A 19589-nucleotide genomic window follows, 5' to 3' on the forward strand; every position below is an offset into this window, starting at 1 on the left:
TATAAAATTATGACACAGTTTGGGTTTTTCCATTATCAAAGAATTAAACTTTTATAATTTGGGATGCATTTTAATTACTTCCACACCTAAGGCCTATAAAGTTATTTTATTATAAAACATAATAGAGTGGAGAAAAATTCTTGGCCTTAATTGGAGGCATTATCAGAAATAATAAATCTGGTTTACAATATCCCCACTGGCAATTTTTTTTTTAAATTTCAATTCTGCACGGAAGCACCAGCTTTATGAGGCTCAAGATGACATTATTAGTGGGTCAATTCACACAGCGGGCAGAGCTCTATGCCAGCTCCAGGCAGGGAAGACACAAAAGAAAGGGAAGATGGAGTCTGTGCCCTCTGGAGTTGACAGCTCATTTGGGGGCAGGGCCCAGTTACACACACTCATATGCATCACGTCTAATGAAACAGTTATACAGCACAATGAAGGATTGTGAGCAAAAACAGTATACAAATGAAGGGTGGTGTCAAGGCTGTTTCTTTATTCCAAGAGATTGCCCCTACCTTGAAAACCTCAAATCTCTTGAAAGCTGTGACAAAAAAATTCCAGGTCCAATGGACAACTCCTGGTTTTTCAAAGCCATACCTACTTTTTAAATTACGTTCTAAAATGTCTACAAGAGAGAAACACAGGCAACTTTTTGAAAATGAGTTTACCTTATAGTTAATATATAGCCATCCTTTGGGACATGTTCCATGTTGTTTTGGGATATCTTTCTCTTTCTCTATGAGCCAAACCTTCTTTCGCTTACAGATGCTAGGCATAGAAACTGAACACTCTTCACTAGCCCAGAGTCCTGGAGGAGTAAATGAGTTAGAGATGACCTGAAATAATGGTGACTCTTTGTAAGCATTCTCTGCGTATCACATTTTTATGACTGCTAATGGTTTATCATAATTTTTTTAATCTAGAAATTGGACTAAACTGCTAACAGAGTTCTCTCGTGGCAAGAGCAAATTGGTCAGGGTGCTAAATCAGTAATTCTAATTTAAGAATGTAGGAATTTCGCAAATGCCAAAAAAAAGAAAAAATGCCCCAACTAACTGAAATATTACAGTTGAAATCACAGAACTGATTAAAGTGCTGAGAATATTTAACTTGGTTAATAGAAGAATGTAGAGTAATATTTTTGTTTTAAAATATTCAATTTCAATATAAAGAGAAACAAGATTCTAAAACAATAGATGATCATTTCTAATTTCTAATTCTTTAGAAAATACACAATGTAGAAAAATTAACTCTGTAACTTCTAAGAAAGAAGCACTTTTCAACACGCACCCTTAAACAAAACAGGCACACATAGACATGCCCTCAGGAAGATACATCCCAAAGTCCTTAGCCTCCTGTAAAATGTATTTTAATTTAGAAGAGCTATATTTTCAGAGTAAAGGTTATAGAATGCATTTCATTAGCATTCAAGTTATAAATCCCAGAATAGGGCAGGGATGCATGTAAATTGCAAAGGCAGGTTTCAGTTTTCTAGTGAGGGATATGAACCAAAAAAAAAAAAAAAAGGCATTTTGAAGGAGGGGCTGGCATGCTATTTTCAATGCAGAGTAGCTGCTAGTCTTCCAGAATCACAAAACTGCCTTTCTGTAGGCTGTTGTGACACCTGCTGGCAAAAGAGAGCTGATTAACAACGTGGTTTTTCCTTTCCTTTCTCTGCAGACACCCTTCCACCAAGGATTGCTTTCCGTGCTTATCCCTCTCCTGCCTTGATGCACAGGTTCACTATGAATCTGTTAAGAGTCAGGAACATAATTACCTTTTATAGGATAGAAAGAGTGGGGTGAATATGAGTGGACAATGAACCCAAATAACATTGTACTGATAAATTAAAAAAAAACCCACCCATCTTAAACATACATGTATTTCTAAATCCAACTTGGAGACAGTTGGTATTCTATGGCAAGAAACAGTTAATGACAGGCATTAAAAAAATACTGAATTCAATGAAAATCTTTCTTAAATGGGAAAGTGGAAGTAAATTTCATAGAGGGTAAAGTTCTGGCCAAATATAAACTGAATATTAAGAAGAGATTTTAAAAATGAGCCCATATTGACATTTTATAGAGAATAGTATTTGTCAGGTATATTTTTGATCAGTGTCAATGGGCCTATTTCTGGTGCCATTTTGGTTCATGAGGAATGACTTACCTGGTTGTAATTCATTTTCAAGAACATGAACACATGGAATTAACTGTAGGGATGACCATCCTTAAACCTTAAGACTGATGAAACGAAACACATTCAACTAAAAAGCAAGTTAGCCAAATAAAACCTTTTCACTGAACTAATGCAATGAAAAGGAGACTTTAAGCCTCCTGAAAACTATCAGTTTGTATTATAAACCCCAAAATGGATGAGTAAAATAACCTGTTAGGGATGAAATGAAGCCACATCTCTGGCTCTGATTATTCATAGATCCTTCTCTTCCCTTGTCCCAGTTTTGGTATGTTACTGGCGTTCCATCTCTCCAGCTGTAGGAAAATGGAAAAATTTAGGGTCTTCTCTTTTTCTGTATGTCCAGTCTCCAAACACCATTCTTGAAGTTCTGGGGTATGGACTAAAGGCATAATGTTTTATTAAATTAAAAAAATACTCATGTCTTTGGTTAGAGAAATGAAAATTTATGAGTTAAAGATAATGTTTGAAGGCTATTCAACACATTGATCACTAAGATCTAGTCCAATCATTCTGCAAATAAAACCTGTCAAACAAAATAAAATGCAAATTGATCTAGGCCCATACCGAAATTCATCATTGGCTCTTTCTTCTTGAAGTCCAATCCACCAATTTATACCATACTTTGATAGCTATTAAAAAAAAAGAAAGAAAGAAAATGTCAGCATTTATTCTACTTGTTTTTCCTTTTCACTATTAAGATTAATGGGGTTGCTGTTAATAGCTTTCTATTCTTTAGTATTTTACCCAATTATCTAAAGAAGAGTACACTAGGCCTAGCATCTTCAGAGAAGCTGAAACTTCATTATCTTAAAATATTCTCTCCTCATTATGAAGGGAAATTGGAATCAAATATTGAAAATCTTTCTTACAACTTTCCCTATGTATTTAAAAGTACATTTTCTAACTTTAATAATAGGGCTTTAAAAAGTAATATTGTAAAGTAAAATAGGACTCCTTTTTTCCCTAAAAATTTAGTGCTTTATCATCTCAGCAGTTTATAGAAGTTTACTGCCTGTGCCATGCTGTTTGAAAACAATCAAGGCACAAAGACATCAATAGTAAAAAAGATTTTGAATTTTTGGCATTAGTCTGATTGTTAAGCTTTTAAACTGAGTCATAGCATGCTCCCCATTTAAATAGACACAATATAGGACAAAGGAATCTGACAGAACTTCCAGTGTTTCGCAATCAGAAAATTATTTCTATATTTTAATGATATTGTACCATTATTTATCAGACAGATCCCAGTACACTAAAGTCTAAAATGAAACCCCATATTCACACATGTGTGCATGGACATGTACATACATTATGGCAAATGTAATACCGGACTGATGACCCTGGAAATTGAAATTCCCTCTTTAACTATAAAAGAGGAAGAGGCAGTAAGAATTTCTCTAAGACTTCTAAATCAATACACTGTATTGTGTATGTGCTCAGTGTGTGTGTGTGTGTGTGTGTGTGTGAAATGTAACTTAATTTTTAAGCTAAAAGCCTGTTAATTTGAAGGCATTGCATATTTAAATTTGTACTTCATTTCTTCTGTAAAAATTGGAGAATACACCTTAAGATATATTTTTTTTCCCACAGAATTTTGGGTCATCATACAACAGAACCTAACAACTCTCTAACATTCTAATTTATAAACAGGTATTTTTACTCCTTGAATAGTGTGGCTGTCTGCTATATCAGCAATTTGAGAGTAATGTAAGATGGAGCAACTATAATTTGGGGTCCCTGAGGTGTTGTTTCATGGACATGTTCTTACATGCTGAATTTAGATTCCTTTTGTCAAGCTTTGGAATGGGTCCATTGAGACTGACTGTGAACTCAGTGGGAGAACCACAACAATTTCATTCAATCTAAAGAGGTCTCACGTGCAACAATAGTGGAAATCACAGGCTGATTGTTCACTGCCCCAATTAGGGACCTCTAAAGAGAAATTATACCTACTGCATCTTAAGTGACATATTTATTACCACTTCAATTACAGCATGGTAATCCTCTATATGGCACACCACAACCTGTTGGGATATGGAATAGAACTGCAAGCAAGAAAGACAAGCTAGAAGCTAGGGTGAAAAATGCATGGTGAAAAATAGATGTTTTAAATTTTAGCTTAGGTATAAATTCACAACAATAGAAGACTTATTAATATTCTTTCCTATAAAGAAACGTGATATGACCACAGATTTCATAACATCAACTATGTTTTGTGACAGCCATTATAGATAGCATCATATGGGAAGAATACTTATAAAAAAATACAGCACCAGCTAATATAATCTACAAAGTAATTAATCTACAATATAATACAAGGAAGAATAGCCTGTCATCTCTTCAAATGTTTCCATCAAAAATACCAAAACCAAGTTATTTTAAGGTTTTAAAACATCATATTTTGGTGGATGACTAATAGACTTGATATATTTTTGTTAGAAGTATTTAGACATGAACTTATAAAAATAAGAGTAAATTTCAATTTTGACATGCCAATATTGCACAACACAGCATAAAATGTTAGCTGAGTGGACTATTTGGCTAGTAGTTCATGTTAAACAATTCCCACAGTGCTATGGCTTTTTACTTTTTTGGCATTAATTTAACCCAACAAGATGGTTCAAAAAAGAAGTACTCAAAAATTCACTCTCATCATGCCTGTGGTATTCCATTATTCAAAGAGAAAATACTGACTAACCACATTTCCAAGATAGAAACACTGTAAAAAAAAATTCTTCAGATTTTAAAAACTGTATCCAGCTTTCTTTTTCAATAGTTCTTTTACTTTCCAATTGTTATTTTTGTTCTTCACATTTCTTTTTTTTTTTTTTTTAATTTTTTTTTCAACGTTTATTTATTTTTGGGACAGAGAGAGACAGAGCATGAACGGGGGAGGGGCAGAGAGAGAGGGAGACACAGAATCGGAAACAGGCTCCAGGCTCTGAGCCATCAGCCCAGAGCCCGACGCGGGGCTCGAACTCACGGACCGCGAGATCGTGACCTGGCTGAAGTTGGACGCTTAACCGACTGTGCCACCCAGGCGCCCCATGTTCTTCACATTTCTAAGTTACTACTCTTTTAGGGAAACTATACAACACATTGTCAAGAACATTGGAATATTAAAATATTGACATTGGAATATTAAAAATATTTAGTATTGTGATTCTTCCTGCACTAATAGGATGAGTGTGCCACAAAAGTGAGTGGTATGACCTCGACATGTTTAGTTCACCATCCTGGAGTAAAGTAGCTTCTGAACTGACTCCTTCTAGTAGGACCTTTGTAGATATGGAGTTTCTCGCTCATGAACTGTAAATGGTCACCATAAATACCACTACTCTCACCACCACCAAAAAGTGCCTAACACAGCCACAATATTATGCAATAATAAGAACTGTTTTGGAAACCTATAGTTTTCTTCTTTTTAAATTGATACCCTTTCCCCTTACCTCTCTTGCCCCTTTTTCAATCTGCACGTTTTATACCATCCAGTAATTTTCTTTTGTGGTGTTAGATCAGTCAGCCGCTCACCCATGATACTGACAGGGCAATTTATAACAACATGGTCTCAGGCTGGGTAACAGTTTTGCCATATAAGATACCATAAGGTTTGTGTGGTTTGAGATCACACTAGATTTAGCCCTCAACTAGTATCATAGAGCTAGGTATGACTTCTCAAACAGCTAAACCGATGGGTTTTATTATTCCCTTCTATGGGAGGTATTAACTCTGCCATCCCCACTGGCTTCCCAAACACTAATAATTGGGAGGTTGAATTAAGGGAAAGGTGAAGATAGAAGACCTGCAGATGTTTCCAGGAGAGCTAAGCTCATTGGAAAGATCAAAGAAGTCTTTCATTGCTCATGTCTGGGACACAGCTGGCACCATCTTTTGGAGAGGGATTTTAGAACTAGCATTTTAATATAATGAAGACATTGTGCACTTATATCCCTCCCATGGTGCTGCTCTGCTGCAAGCAGAGGGTTTTAAAATGACACCGTAAGTCAGATGGCCTGGGTTCACTTTCAGATTCCACCACTCAGCTGCTGTGCAAGTAACCAAGTTACTTCACCTCTTTGGAGTTTCAGCTTCCTCACCTGTAAAATGTACTAATAATAGACTTCCCATAGATAGTCCTTGGAAAGATTAAATGCCATTAAACATTAATACTTAGCACAGTGCCTGACACTGTTACAGTAAGTACTGGCCAAATATCAGTTCCCTTTGAGACATATACTTGGTCATGTCAAAGGATGGATTGGTTTTCAGACATTGACCTGATGTCTTGTTATTGCCACCAGGAATCTGCTGTCTTGTTAAAGAAACAAACATATTTTATGACATCATGTTAATACTTAACATTATGGTATTGGCTTGGGTGTTCCATTTGTGGGAGAGGAAAGGTGGTAAAAATAGTGCACAAAATAGTGGGGAACATCATGTTCTAGCAATTGGTCTATCACTGAGTCTGTGGGACTGTGAGGTTGTCATCGAATATCCCTGTTGTTCAGCTTTTTCCATCACAAATCAGTAGTGGTCTTGACCTACGTACACCTCACAGGCTCCTGTGCATCAAACAGGATTCTATTATAGAAATGGAAAAGCTCCATGAGCTGTAAGGGAAGACATTTCTCTTACAACCCAAGGATGCTTTGAATATAGAGCTTCATTTTAACAATCAACTTACAAACATATGAAAAGATGATAGCTCAACAAAGGATTCCTGGTGATCATGAAATAATGTTAAATTATGGAAAAGAAAAAAAGTCTTTTCCTTACTTTCAAAGATTTCCTAAGGAAAACTGGGAGTGAGGTTTCTCCCCTTAATGTCCCCTTGGTAATTTCTACATATTGCTCCCTTTTCACTTATTATTACTTCCAGTTTTATTTATTTATTTATTTATTTATTTATTTATTTATTTAACGTTTTATTTATTTTTGAGACAGGGAGACACAGAGCATGAACAGGGGAAGGTCAGAGAGAGGGAGACACAGAATCTGAAACATGCTCCAGGCTCTGAGCTGTCAGCACAGAGCCCGACGCGGGGCTCGAACTCACGGACCGCGAGATCACGACCTGAGCCGAAGTTGGCCGCTTAACTGACTGAGCCACCCAGGCGCCCCAAGTTTTTTTTAAAAACAGAGTCTGTATCTCATTTTTGTGTTCTTGACATTATGTCTTTGACAAATATCACAATCCCCGACACTTACCTTAATAAATACTTAATAAGTAATACTTAAAAAATACTTAATAAACACTTACCTTAATAAATGCTTGGTGAAGAAACACAAAGAAAACATATACTATTCCTGGCAGTCTGTTTCATTATTTAACAGGTTTTGGGTGCCTTTCCAATTAGCCTAGCTCCTCAAAGATTGTCTAAGTCTTTGTTTTACATTGAAATGGAAAACCACTCCCTATCGTTTTCTGAATATTGAGTCTTTAGAGTCTTATAAATACTGTACTCTTGTAAGTAAAATTCAGAACTTTAAATCAGCCATGTGCTCTCCCCACCCTCTCCCCAGTATACCATGTCTCTCATTTGTGCTTTATTTTCTCCCATTCCATTTATCTATTTGTCTTTTTCTAAACTATTTTCTAATGCTATGTGCTTATATTGATTATGGTCTTTCTTTTCAGACTAGATTATAAGCTTCACAAGGGCAGGAATTTTGGTCTGTTTTAATCACTGATAGAGCCCAAGTCCTTCAAAGAGTAGACTCCGAATAAATATGTCCAGAATGACTGAATGACCCTCACTAAAACAATAAAGCCCTACTTACTCATACTGATGCTACTAAGAATCAAGAAAAGTGATATGATGAACAACATAGTAAGCCTGTGTTTCCATTATTTTCTCTTAATCCCTATATGAAAAAGAAAAACAATTCTTAAAAAACCTGTGGCTTTTAATGAAACTTAAATAAATGTCTGAAATAAAAAAAAAAATCCTCCCAAAGACCGAAGAAGGGGCTAAGCTCTGAATCTCTCATGGTTAATTATACTGAAATACCGCTCTTATTTTGCTGAGGATAAATTCTTGCTCATGTGCAGAATGAATTGTGAGAAGATCACCACGTAGCCAGCCACAGACAAACTCAAAGGAGGACCATTCTGCAGCATAGGTATGAAAAAGATACTCTGCATCGTGATAAAAGAGCCAGGGTGCATCTGAAAAACAAGACCAAAAAAACAAAAACCAATGCAAATCATGCAAAAACTATTGACTGATATAATGCAGACTTAATAGGATATGTTATGATCGACCCCAAATTTGTAATTCAGTTGCTTAGCATTAAAAACAATGTGTGCATTTACATATACATAAATATTTTTACATACACATAACTCAGCATATAATTTGCTTAATTTCCTTGGTATAGCTAAGAAAACTACATTTGTATTCCAAGGTCTGGGATAAATGCATATTTTAAAGTCACATGTCATGAAAAGAATGTTAAGCTATAATACTAATCTTTAATCATATTTAATGACTTTTATTAATTTGATTATTAGTTACTTTGAGCAAATTAGTTCTGGATTGAAATAAGAAAAGAGAGGCTCGATTGGAGGACTGTAATAATACAGTAATTGTATATGATAGCAGGTAGTTAGAAATTGAAGAACCGCCAGGATAGCTCTTACCGTACTGGTACCAGGGTGGAATCTTGGGTCTCACATCTGCAAAGTGAAAACAAGCCACCTTGAGGGACATTTCTTCACAAGTGCGCCAACTCTGAAGTACTTCAGCTCTAAACACAACATCTTGGACTTTGCTCTTTAAAAGAGCATTTAAAAACCAGGTACTTTTGTGCTGTCTGAAATATGGTTAGTTCTCAAACCTGAAAAGGAGGCTCAAGAGAGGCCTCTGATTAAAGAAGAAAGGATGTGAGCACTTGTCAAGGGCCTACTGTGTGGCACACACTGTGGCGGGTGTTTTCTCTTACTCATTTGACAAGTGATTTGGTTTGCTTGTCATGTCACAGTGACATTTCTTCCAGACTGTACTTGAAAAATATCATATTCCACAATACAGTTGGTTATCTTTGTTTCCCATTAACTAAATTAGCGTACTGCCGTGGTGTCACCTTTTCTCATTCCCCTATGATGCATCCTTTGCTCAACTCATGCAATTTGGTTCATCACGAGGGTTGTTGGTACTGTAGACCAGGATGCTTACATTATAGATTTCTGTAACTCTTCACTTGGAAAAGTGCTATGGATTATTAGAAAGCAAACACATAGTAAATATCTTATTACTATTTTTACCTCTTGGAATCTTGCATATCCATTCACGTTTGGAACCACAGTGCAAGGGCAGCAATGTTTTATTTGCTTTATAAATAGCACAATTTCTTGCATCTTCTCCAAAATAAGTATTGTCTAAAAATGAAGAGACAACCTGCAGCAGATCAAGTTCATTATTTCTTAATGATGATCCCCCACAAAAAGTTTCTCTGTAAATAAATCACAATAGGCTTCTGGAGGAAGCTTAAGAAATGTCTGGATAAGATTGCATTTAGGGGCGCCTGGGTGGCTCAGTCGGTTAAGCGGCCAACTTCAGCTCAGGTCATGATCTTGTGGTCTGTGAGTTCGAGCCCCGTGTCGGCTCTGTGCTGACAGCTCAGAGCCTGGAGCCTGTTTCAGATTCTGTGTCTCCCTCTCTCTGACCCTTCCCCGTTCATGCTCTGTCTCTCTCTGTCTCAAAAATAAATAAACGTTAAAAAAATTTTTTTTTAAAAGATTGCATTTAAAGATTGTCCCACATTTGCAAAGAACAAGCTAACCAAATTAGCATTTTTCCTTAAGGATGCTTTTTTCCTAAAAAGAAGCATGCTATTCCTTTCTCCAGAGAGAACAATCAGGTGCATGCTCCCTTCTGAGGTTGTACTGTTGTCTCACTGGCTGCAATAGGCTTGTTCTGGGACCCTGGGTAAACTTCTGAAAGGCTCTGATCTGTCAGATTTGAGTCCCTTCTGTGATGTAGATTCTTTTGCATGTATGCTAAGCTTTTCGTCTTCAGTCACTAAATTTTTTTTTTAATTTTTTTTTTCAACTTTTTTTTTTTTATTTATTTTTGGGAGAGAGAGAGACAGAGCATGAACGGGGGAGGGGCAGAGAGAGAGGGAGACACAGAATCGGAAACAGGCTCCAGGCTCCGAGCCATCAGCCCAGAGCCTGACGCGGGGCTCAAACTCACGGACCGCGAGATCGTGACCTGGCTGAAGTCGGACGCTTAACCGACTGTGCCACCCAGGCACCCCCGTCAGTCACTAAATTTTAATTCATCACTGACTTTAATTGGGAAACGATCCACACTTTTCCTGAATGATCGTGTATAGGGATATGAAGTAAAGATTCATTCTTCTCAATGATTTAATGGCTACCTGACAGAAGAATGGATGGACCACAAGTAAAACTGGAGCAAAAATTTGGGAAAAAGAGGATGTTTGAAACGTAATACTCCTCTTCAAACATGTACACAATCATACAATAACTCATCTAGCTTACATATATGTAAGCTCAGATTCAGGCAATGGTGTGCATTTGAATATTTGTTTTGTCTAGTAGGGAGTGGTGGTGAGGAACTCAGTGCACTGCTTCATGGCTTTATCTCATTTATTCTGAACCAAATTGTTCCTCGCTATTACTAATAAGACTGCTTTACTAAAACAAAAGGAAGCATTCTCAACCTCTACACGGCACATTTAATTTTTCAAGTGCCACATTGACATTAATCACCCAAGTGTGCCATATGGTGGCTGCCATTTATGTAGCAGGTGGATTCTGCTAAGTTCCTTCCACTCTCTGGGCCTCAGTTTCTTTGACAGCAAAATAGATGGGTGGGGCTGCGTGATCTCTAAGATCTCTTCCTACTCTCTGGTCCCGATATCCTTCTCAGAGAAGCAGCACTGAGGTGAAAATACGTTATATATATATATATATTTAACTAGCATGGCCTTATTATTTTTGTTTCCCACATTGAGTTTTCCACAGATCCTTTCCTTGCCACAGATTTTCTCTAGTGGGGCTAGAGATCTTATTTCTCTATTGATCTTTACTACGTCAAAGTTTGGCTGCTGATATTTTGCCAACTGGGAGACATTATAACATCATAGCTTTGGAGGCAGACAACGTGTGTACAAATCCTGGCTCTCTGAAGCATTATTTTAGGCAAACTATTTAAGCATTCTAATAACCACTGCACTGAATCATCATAAGGGGAAATGAGATCATGCTGCGGCACATTCAACCCAGTGTTTGGAACATAATTCAGGTTCAGTAAATAGCAGCTGCATTAAATGCTCACTGCCGACTCTTGCTAGTAGCCCCATTTCACAGGTGAAACTGAATAACTTGATTTTGCATGGGCCTCAGATGAATCCCATTTCAATCTGGGATACTGCTTCCATTTTTTCCCTATCATCTTGAGGGAAATGTGAGACTTCCTCATTGCGCCTGAAAAAAAATGTAATAGGGAGGAGTTTCTTCTTTCTTTCCTTCACAGAGGATTTTACAAGCATGAGGCTGAATGAAAAGCAAAGTATTATTTTTTCTTTCTGAATAACTTGCTCTGGTTGAGGAGATGGTATTTCTAAGTGTGGCATTTCTGTCCTTTTAGAGATAAACTGAAATGTTTTTTTTTCCATTGTAATCTGGACTTGGGTCCCACATTCATATAATTAGGTACTAAGCCAGAGAGGGAGGGTGGGGTAAAGAAATCCTCATATTATTTTAAACAATGGTTGCTTCTTTCTTGAGACTTCACATGGGAGATAGTCTGGGGACATTTCAGAGATCTTTGATCCCTTTCCAGGATAAGATCCTACAGTTGGCCTCAGATCTATGTGGCTAGTAAAGGTTTCCCAGGACTTTGCAGAAATTACTCTAATGGTACTGAGATCTGGTGCAGTTTTCGATCTGGGTCTGAGTCACAGGAAATATAGTCATTATTTCCAGTTTCTGTTGGCTGGTTTACCAAGGTGTTCCAGGGCCACCTGTTTTGAATTCATTTCCTTTTCTTCAGTTTGGAAAAACTTACAGGAGTCCCATCAGACCACTCCCAGGAGCCAGCATTCAGTGGGTTTCTTTTATTAAATCCAATCCAGAACTGCCTTTCTTCTGTCCTGTGAACAGAAAAACAAAAACTTGGCTCTTCCTATTGAATTCATAACATTATGTAAAAGGTTCAAGAAATATTTTAAAGTAATTATGTGTGTAGGAAACAGCTGATACTACTGGCAGGATGGATCAAGTCAAACAAACATTTATTGAACATTTCCTTTATGCAAAACCTGAGCTATGAAATGAATGTAGAGAAGATTAGCCTGGCTTCCCGTTTCTCTTGGCTTATAGGGTGCGCTCACTGGTGACGTGCGGTTGGGGGAAAAGTCAACCTATATTGAGAACATTGCTTTCTCATGTTCATTAGGAGTGGCAACACCTTTCAATCAAGATAAGAACACACGAAAGCAAGTTGGTAAGAAATTTGGGAGCATCTTTTCCCTAGAGGACTTTTTACTATTTCACTATGTATTTATTACTTTACTATGCTTTGATTTGTTGCTTTTTTTTTTTTTTGGTCAAATGTTCATGTATTCTCTGAAGGTTAATTACCACCACCCCCTTTAATAGAAGGTACACAGTAGATTTTGTTTTTTTATTTTTTTCAGATCCCAACATAAATAATTTCATAGCAAATCAGTCTGAGGCACAGTAGATTAACTTCGGCAGTCACCACTGGGTTAGATGTGGTGAGAAACCCCACAGAGAACCATCTTCCCTCCTATTAGGTGGAGGAAAAATACATCAAACCACAGAGTACTCAATAAATCAACCAATAAATTCTAACTGTACAATAACCCATCTCACTAAGACAATTTTCTGAGAATAATTTGGAGAATTAAAGATTTAAAAGATTCAGAAATCATGACAGATGCTTTATTTTCGTTAGTACAGAGAAGAAAGACTATTCTGAAGCATCCACTTCTCAAATATGAGAGCTACTGTGCCTGAGCAATACAAATGAAAGTAAAATGTGACTTAGAAATCCGAGAGGTCACTGGGGCCTGGCTGGCAACTGCCATGATTACAGTTTACAATTTACAATTTATAAGGTTATGGAGGCAGAGGATGCTGCCTTAAGGTTAAGCCAGGTACCTTAACATCAATGGTCTAGGCTGGGAATTCATATCACTCTCCTGCCTTGAGAACTTTTTGTTCCTTTACTCACAGAGTTCAACATTTTTCCTGATATGTCCTGGCTCTTAGGTAATGAACTGGCATTAATTTTCTCTTCATCCATTTCCTAAAATTGTATGATTTTTAATAATATAATAAATAATAAAATAGAAATAGAAAACCAGTGCCATAAGGAGGAGAATATATGCTAACTATGAGATTTGGTTTATTTGCTCTAAGCAAACATGAAATTTTGTTGAACTCCCTGGCAGTCTGGGCACAAAGTAATATTATATAGCTTTTATGATTAAGTGCTAAAGATTAATAATTTGATAGATGCTTAATATTAAAGTAATTTCAAGTGTGAGAACTTATAGAAATAGAAATGACATAATGATATTTGATCTCACAGCAAATTTGGAAGCAGTTTGCACGTTTGTTTCACATAGCAAACCTCACTATACTCAAGTATGAAAGGATGTTTTGCAAGGGGCTAAAGTCATGAAGCAAAGTTACAACTTAGAAGGATGGAGATAATCCCATATCCCTTGGATCTGTGGCCTCATACCAGACTAACAATCCAATTAAATCCAATTAATCAGGAAGCTTCTTGAACTTTTCTTCAATCTGAGAGAATCTGACTCAGCAGCTCTGGTGTGAGACCAGAGGGTTCTGTATTATAAGGTGTCCCAAGTGAGTGTGATAATCAGCCAAATTTGGGAAGCATGATTTTTAGGTCAGCATTTCCCATAGACACTAGCAGTTCCATGGGATGTTGATAAGTATTCTCAAAAAAAAAAAAAAAAAAAAAAAAAAGAGGGAGATTTGTGGTCAAAGAAAGTGCTTCCTTCTAGAAGCATATGGCAAATTTCCAAGTTTGTGCCTTGTTTTGCAAACATATTTGACTTTTTCCCCCCCAACAGTGCTCTGTGAAACTCACATTGGGAGATGTTGTCAACGACTCCTACCATTAAGGTCATTACTGTTGATGTTGGAGATGAATAATTTGATAGATATTACATATTAATCTTTTTGTGGAATATCCTAAAGGAAACTTATGGGAAGACCAGGATTTTCCTCAAAAAGTTGTTCTGGATTTTTCTCTGTGATTCAAGCAAGTGTTTCATTGAGACTCCAGGTTTCCAGAGCTTAGAGCATGGTACTTGGTGTTAACATTTGTTTTTACTAAATAAATGTGTGGAGCCATGGAGTCAGGCCCCCTTAGACTACAACATTCTCAGGGGTGAGATTTTGTCCATCCTATCTATTGCATGCTCCAGCCAACTATGCATATAAAAGTACCCCCTCCATAGAAGATATTCCAAACATGTATGCTAGTTGACAAGAACATTTTACAGAAAGAGGCCAATGGATAAGAAGGCTCACTAAAAGAGAACATAATGGCTGTCCTCAAATAACCAAAAATAGAGTAGACTTGATCTGTATTGCTCTGGCTTACTAGAAAGTTGATCTTTGAAATCACCCTCCAGTAATGGAACGGGCATTCTCCCAAATAAGAAGCACTCTGAAAGGAATTGTGCAGACAGAAGATGACCACAGGAATACCGCAGAACGAATTTTTGTATTGGGTAGAAAATAGTACAAGCCTTTTACGTTTCTTCAAGTTTAAACTAAATTCATTTTCTAAATCCATGCAGTTCAAGATTCTGTAAACTTGCGAGGTAGGTGCCAACAAGTGAATGCCTGGTTCCTCAAATGTAAAATTGGGAATCAATCAATAGGGCTTTCTTTTTTTTCCAAGCAAAATCTTACATGGACTCTATTATAACAAAATAAATAGAAGAGGAGCTGGTGGGAGCTGCTCTCGTAGGTCAGTGAGCACAGAAGCGGGACTTCTGTCCCTTGTTCCCTTCCCAGTCCTGAGTTCCAGGACTCTTGGGATTCCCAGGCAACAGTTTGAAAATCACGGGGCTAGATAATTACTGAGTTTGGCAGAGAAGCTCTAAAATTCTGATTTGAAGTACACAGAAAAAATTTCAAATATCAAAACAATCATCACTTTGTTCTTTGTTTTATGTAATGAGAACTGGGTGCAATATAAATATAAAACTGTATATGTACGTATTTTTCTTTCACACCTAATGGCTAGTTGCTTTTAGGCTTAAATACTTGAGATTTTAAACAAATATTTGGGATACTCTTCCCTGAGAACTCATAACTGGGAGACAGAATATTTGATTGCATTTTTCAAAATGAACAAGTATTTACCTATTGAATTTTGAATGCAAAAGCTCATTCACAAAATTCTCTTCCTCAATATGGGCAAAGCTTGCAAGATGAGCTCCAAATTCTTCACAAAATGCTTCTGCTTCTCTCCATGTTCTTTTCATCAGGACTTTTTCACTATGAAATACCTGGTTTAGTAAGAAGCAAAGAAAAGTTGACACTATCATGGATAAGGTGAGGTTGCTTAATTCTCGACAAGAAAATAACAGTAATATAATTGTCATTAATCTATATTAAAAGCTTGACCCAGTAGGGGAAAATAACATTTATTGAACTAGAATGTGTCTACTCATCGTAAAACTGTTATCTCATTTTATTCTCACAACAAATTGATGAGAATGATAGAAGGAATCAGCTCAGTTTTATAAAGGAACTCCTTGAGTTCCTTTTTTTTTCTTCTAAATTTCCTGTAACTGGCATATACTTGTCCCTTAATAAATGTTTGTCAAGAGACAATGAGAGTCAGACTAAGAGAGATTACAAATTTCCAGTCACAGAGCTACAAATAGGCAGGACTAGGATTACATCCAGCACTCCTTCCTGCAGGAGCCCATGAATTTCCATCCCACCAGATTGCCTTCTGACAAATTAGAATTGGCTGAAGGATCATGAATCTGGCTGACCCACAGCAAGAAATGAGAAATGAGACCTGGGACCTAGGGCAGGTATATTACTAAGTTCTTTGGGTTTTAGCTGTGCCTAAATTCTCTGCTGTTTCTCAGCTGTCCTTGCAGTAGCAGGAAGAAGTCAGTCAAATGGAGAGTCTGGTCCTGACTTTATTTAAGATCAAGGGTAAGGGCCCAAAAACACAGAACTCCAAATCCTGGGCCTCTGTGCCCTCCTTGTTTTTAATTGCCTGACACTGCTCCCGAGTTTCTGACGCCAGGCAGGCACCCTGCGGCCAGGCTTCGCCAGGCTCTGATTTGCTGAGACCAGAATGAATGGTTTTCCCAGCCCTCTGGGCCACAGCACAGCCTTTCCATCTTTTAAATTATATGTCAAAACTCAGCTCCTCTGGGAACCTTTTCTTGAATCACTTAAAATTCATCAATCCTACCACCATGCCCATCAAACACACCTTTACATTTGTTGTCACGTCAGGGTAATATATGGTAGAAAAAGCACTGAACTGGGATTCCCAAGACCAGGAATTTATTCCAATTCTGTCAACAAATAATTGGGATCTTGGGCAAATCACTTCATCCTGCTGCCTCAGTTTACTCATTTGTAAAGTTTAACTTACTGCTTGTGAGGTCACTGTTACCCAATGAATTCAGTGTAGGATTGTGCATGCGTACATTAAATTGAGTGCACTACCAGATATTTCATGGTAAGAGGATTGTAGGTAGTGATTTATATCTAGGATCTAAAGCTGATTTGCAAAAAGACATTTCTTCACACACTTTTTTTCATACACACAGGTACACACACATATCAAGCATATGTATTAATTTGTTTGATCCTCAGATGTCTGGTAAGCTGCAAAAGCTATTCTCAGCAGCAAAATGATAGTATTCCTTAATAAATACTTTATTCTTTTTCTTACAAACGATATGGAATTGTATCATTTCAATACCCAGTCAGGAGTACATTGCAACAAAAATAACATTGACTGGGGCCTGGATAACAATCTTCGTGAAGAGGCCTTCAGTATCACCAGGGATATGTCAGTCTTTCAACTTAAAATTTTGGAATATAATTGAAAAGATAGAGGCAGCCAACAAATATTAAGTACCTGCTGTGTGCCAGGCACTGCTCGGGAATAAAGGAATTTGAGATACATGGACAAAACTGAAATAATGTTTGTTCCATTCAGAATGTCTAGATACCCTTGGCATCACCTTGAAGCAGCTCGCCAAGCCAGGCTCTGATTCCCAGTCCAAGTAGCAGGGGTGAAAGGGCCATCTCTCTTCCTGCTCTGTTTTCTCCTGATTTCCCACTGGTTGCTTACACAGGGACATCGCCTTAAATTGTCTGCAGTCCTTCACTTCCCAGCGACCAGGTGGATTCCTTCCTCGCATGACAACACAGCCACCACTGTAGCCTAAAAGCAGAAAACAACACTTAAAAAATGTTTATTTATTTTGAGAGACAGAGAGAGAAAGAGAGAGAGAGAGAGAGAGAGAGAGAGAGGGAATGAACGTGAGTTGAGGAGGGATAGAGAGAGAGATCCCAAGCAGGTTCCACACTGTCAGCGCAGAGCCCAATGTGGGGCTCAATCTCATCAGCTGTGAGATCATGACCTGAGCCAAAATCAAGAGTCAGACATTTAACAGACTGAGTCACCCAGGCACCCTGAAAACAGCACTTTTTAATACCAGAATGACTAGAACATTTTGTTCTTGGAATACTGGTCTTTGGAGTGTTGCATAACTGACATCTCATAATGAAGAGACCACATAAGAACAATAAAGATGAGAAAGAATGCCTTACTAACAGGACTATCTTCTCTTCATCTTTGGAGAAAAGAATAGAAGATGAAAAAGTGAGGGAAGAGAGCCTGTGAAGACTGAAATTTGGACATTTTGAGCTCAGATGATAAATGATAGAAAACTAGGCACTGTTTAACCTGGGACTGAAATATCCCCCATAGCCAATCAAATCCCCAATATTTCAATCAAATGCCAACATTCCTCTACTTCCAATTATTGCACTTTTTTTTTAACTGAGCAAAGTTTAGCCCACCATTTACTGAGCACTTACTCTGTACATCATGCTCTCATACCCCATTGTGAAAAACCAACAATGAAAAATGCATAGTGCTTACCCTCTGAGAAATAGATTTGACCAGGAAAATACATAAATGATGGATTCAAGGCAGACTACAAGATACATCACACAAAACCAAACTGCCAACCATGGGAGAGTGGAGAGAATGAGCTAAATCACATATGGAGTAAAACTGGGGGCAGGAATAAAGGCAGACATTAAGGAAAAGGCAAAGACCATCTAGTTCTGGATGAAGTTCTATTCTTTTGTGTATGTTTGAACATTTTGGAAAATTAACCATGTTTTTCCATAGAAACAATTTCTTTGTTGAGTTAAGGTGCCAAGTTTGTTGTTAGTTCTATACAACTCGTAGGATAGCTAAAAAAAATACCCCTCAATTTTCAGTGAATAATAGAAAACAATCCCATTTGAAAAATAGAATAAAAATTGAGTAAGAATGAACCTTTTTTCTTGAAGCCAAAGTGATCATTCATCTATCTAAATCAAATTCAACCACAACAAAATTGTGCATCTATATCTACATACCAGGCTAGTCTGTATATTAGCTACTAGAGAAAGGAGGACAAAACAAAATAAAACAAACAACCCCCAGCCCTTATTTTAGTGTGAGGCATAGACACATTAATTCATTGAACATAATGTGTGAAGTACTATAGTAAGATTTCTGTGGAAGATTTCAGAAGGGGTGATGGAGTATGCCTCGGGATATCAGTAAAGGATTTGCAGCAACTGACATTTTAGCTGTGTTTTGAGGGCTGAAAAGGAGAAAAAGAGTTTTCAAGGGATGCTTGTGGAAAAAAAAGCAAGCAATTAGAGATGGAGCATTTGAGGACTCTGATGACTCTGGACCTAAAGGCACTTTTTAAAATGTAGTTACTTGGGACTATATATGTGTTTTACTTAATTTCCATCACAAAGAATGGCTTCAATTTTTTTTTAAACACATGGTAACTGGACTTATCCTTGTCAGCCATGGGTGGTTATTTTACACTCACAGAAAGACTAAAGAGAGGGTTGAAGAAGAGGGGAAGAGAGAAGAAAGAAGACAGAGGAGGACATACAAGGAGCCTCTCCTAAAGGAATAGAAGAGTTTGTGGAAAAGGAGAAAGAATAAGGGGGTTACAGAACCAGTGTTTGTGTCTTCAGCAATCCTGAGTGTACACACTGTGTTAGACACCAGGCATCATGGCCATCCACAAGAAGCCTACAGTCGTGTGTGTGTGTG

General features: G+C 37.4%; 1 protein-coding gene across 1 annotated transcript in view; it reads right to left on the reverse strand.

Annotated features, from left to right (window-relative positions):
- PLA2R1 (phospholipase A2 receptor 1) overlaps positions 1–19589 on the reverse strand; it is a 121824-nt gene that overhangs the window by 26044 nt on the left and 76191 nt on the right. The window contains 9 exon segments of the mRNA XM_043576864.1: positions 675–814; positions 2395–2498; positions 2770–2834; positions 8220–8377; positions 8852–8887; positions 9476–9608; positions 12249–12333; positions 15617–15762; positions 17476–17678. Coding sequence (XP_043432799.1) covers positions 675–814; positions 2395–2498; positions 2770–2834; positions 8220–8377; positions 8852–8887; positions 9476–9608; positions 12249–12333; positions 15617–15762; positions 17476–17678 — 1070 coding nt within the window.

This window comes from Prionailurus bengalensis, chromosome C1 (assembly GCF_016509475.1).
Source record: "Prionailurus bengalensis isolate Pbe53 chromosome C1, Fcat_Pben_1.1_paternal_pri, whole genome shotgun sequence".
Lineage (NCBI taxonomy): Eukaryota > Metazoa > Chordata > Mammalia > Carnivora > Felidae > Prionailurus > Prionailurus bengalensis.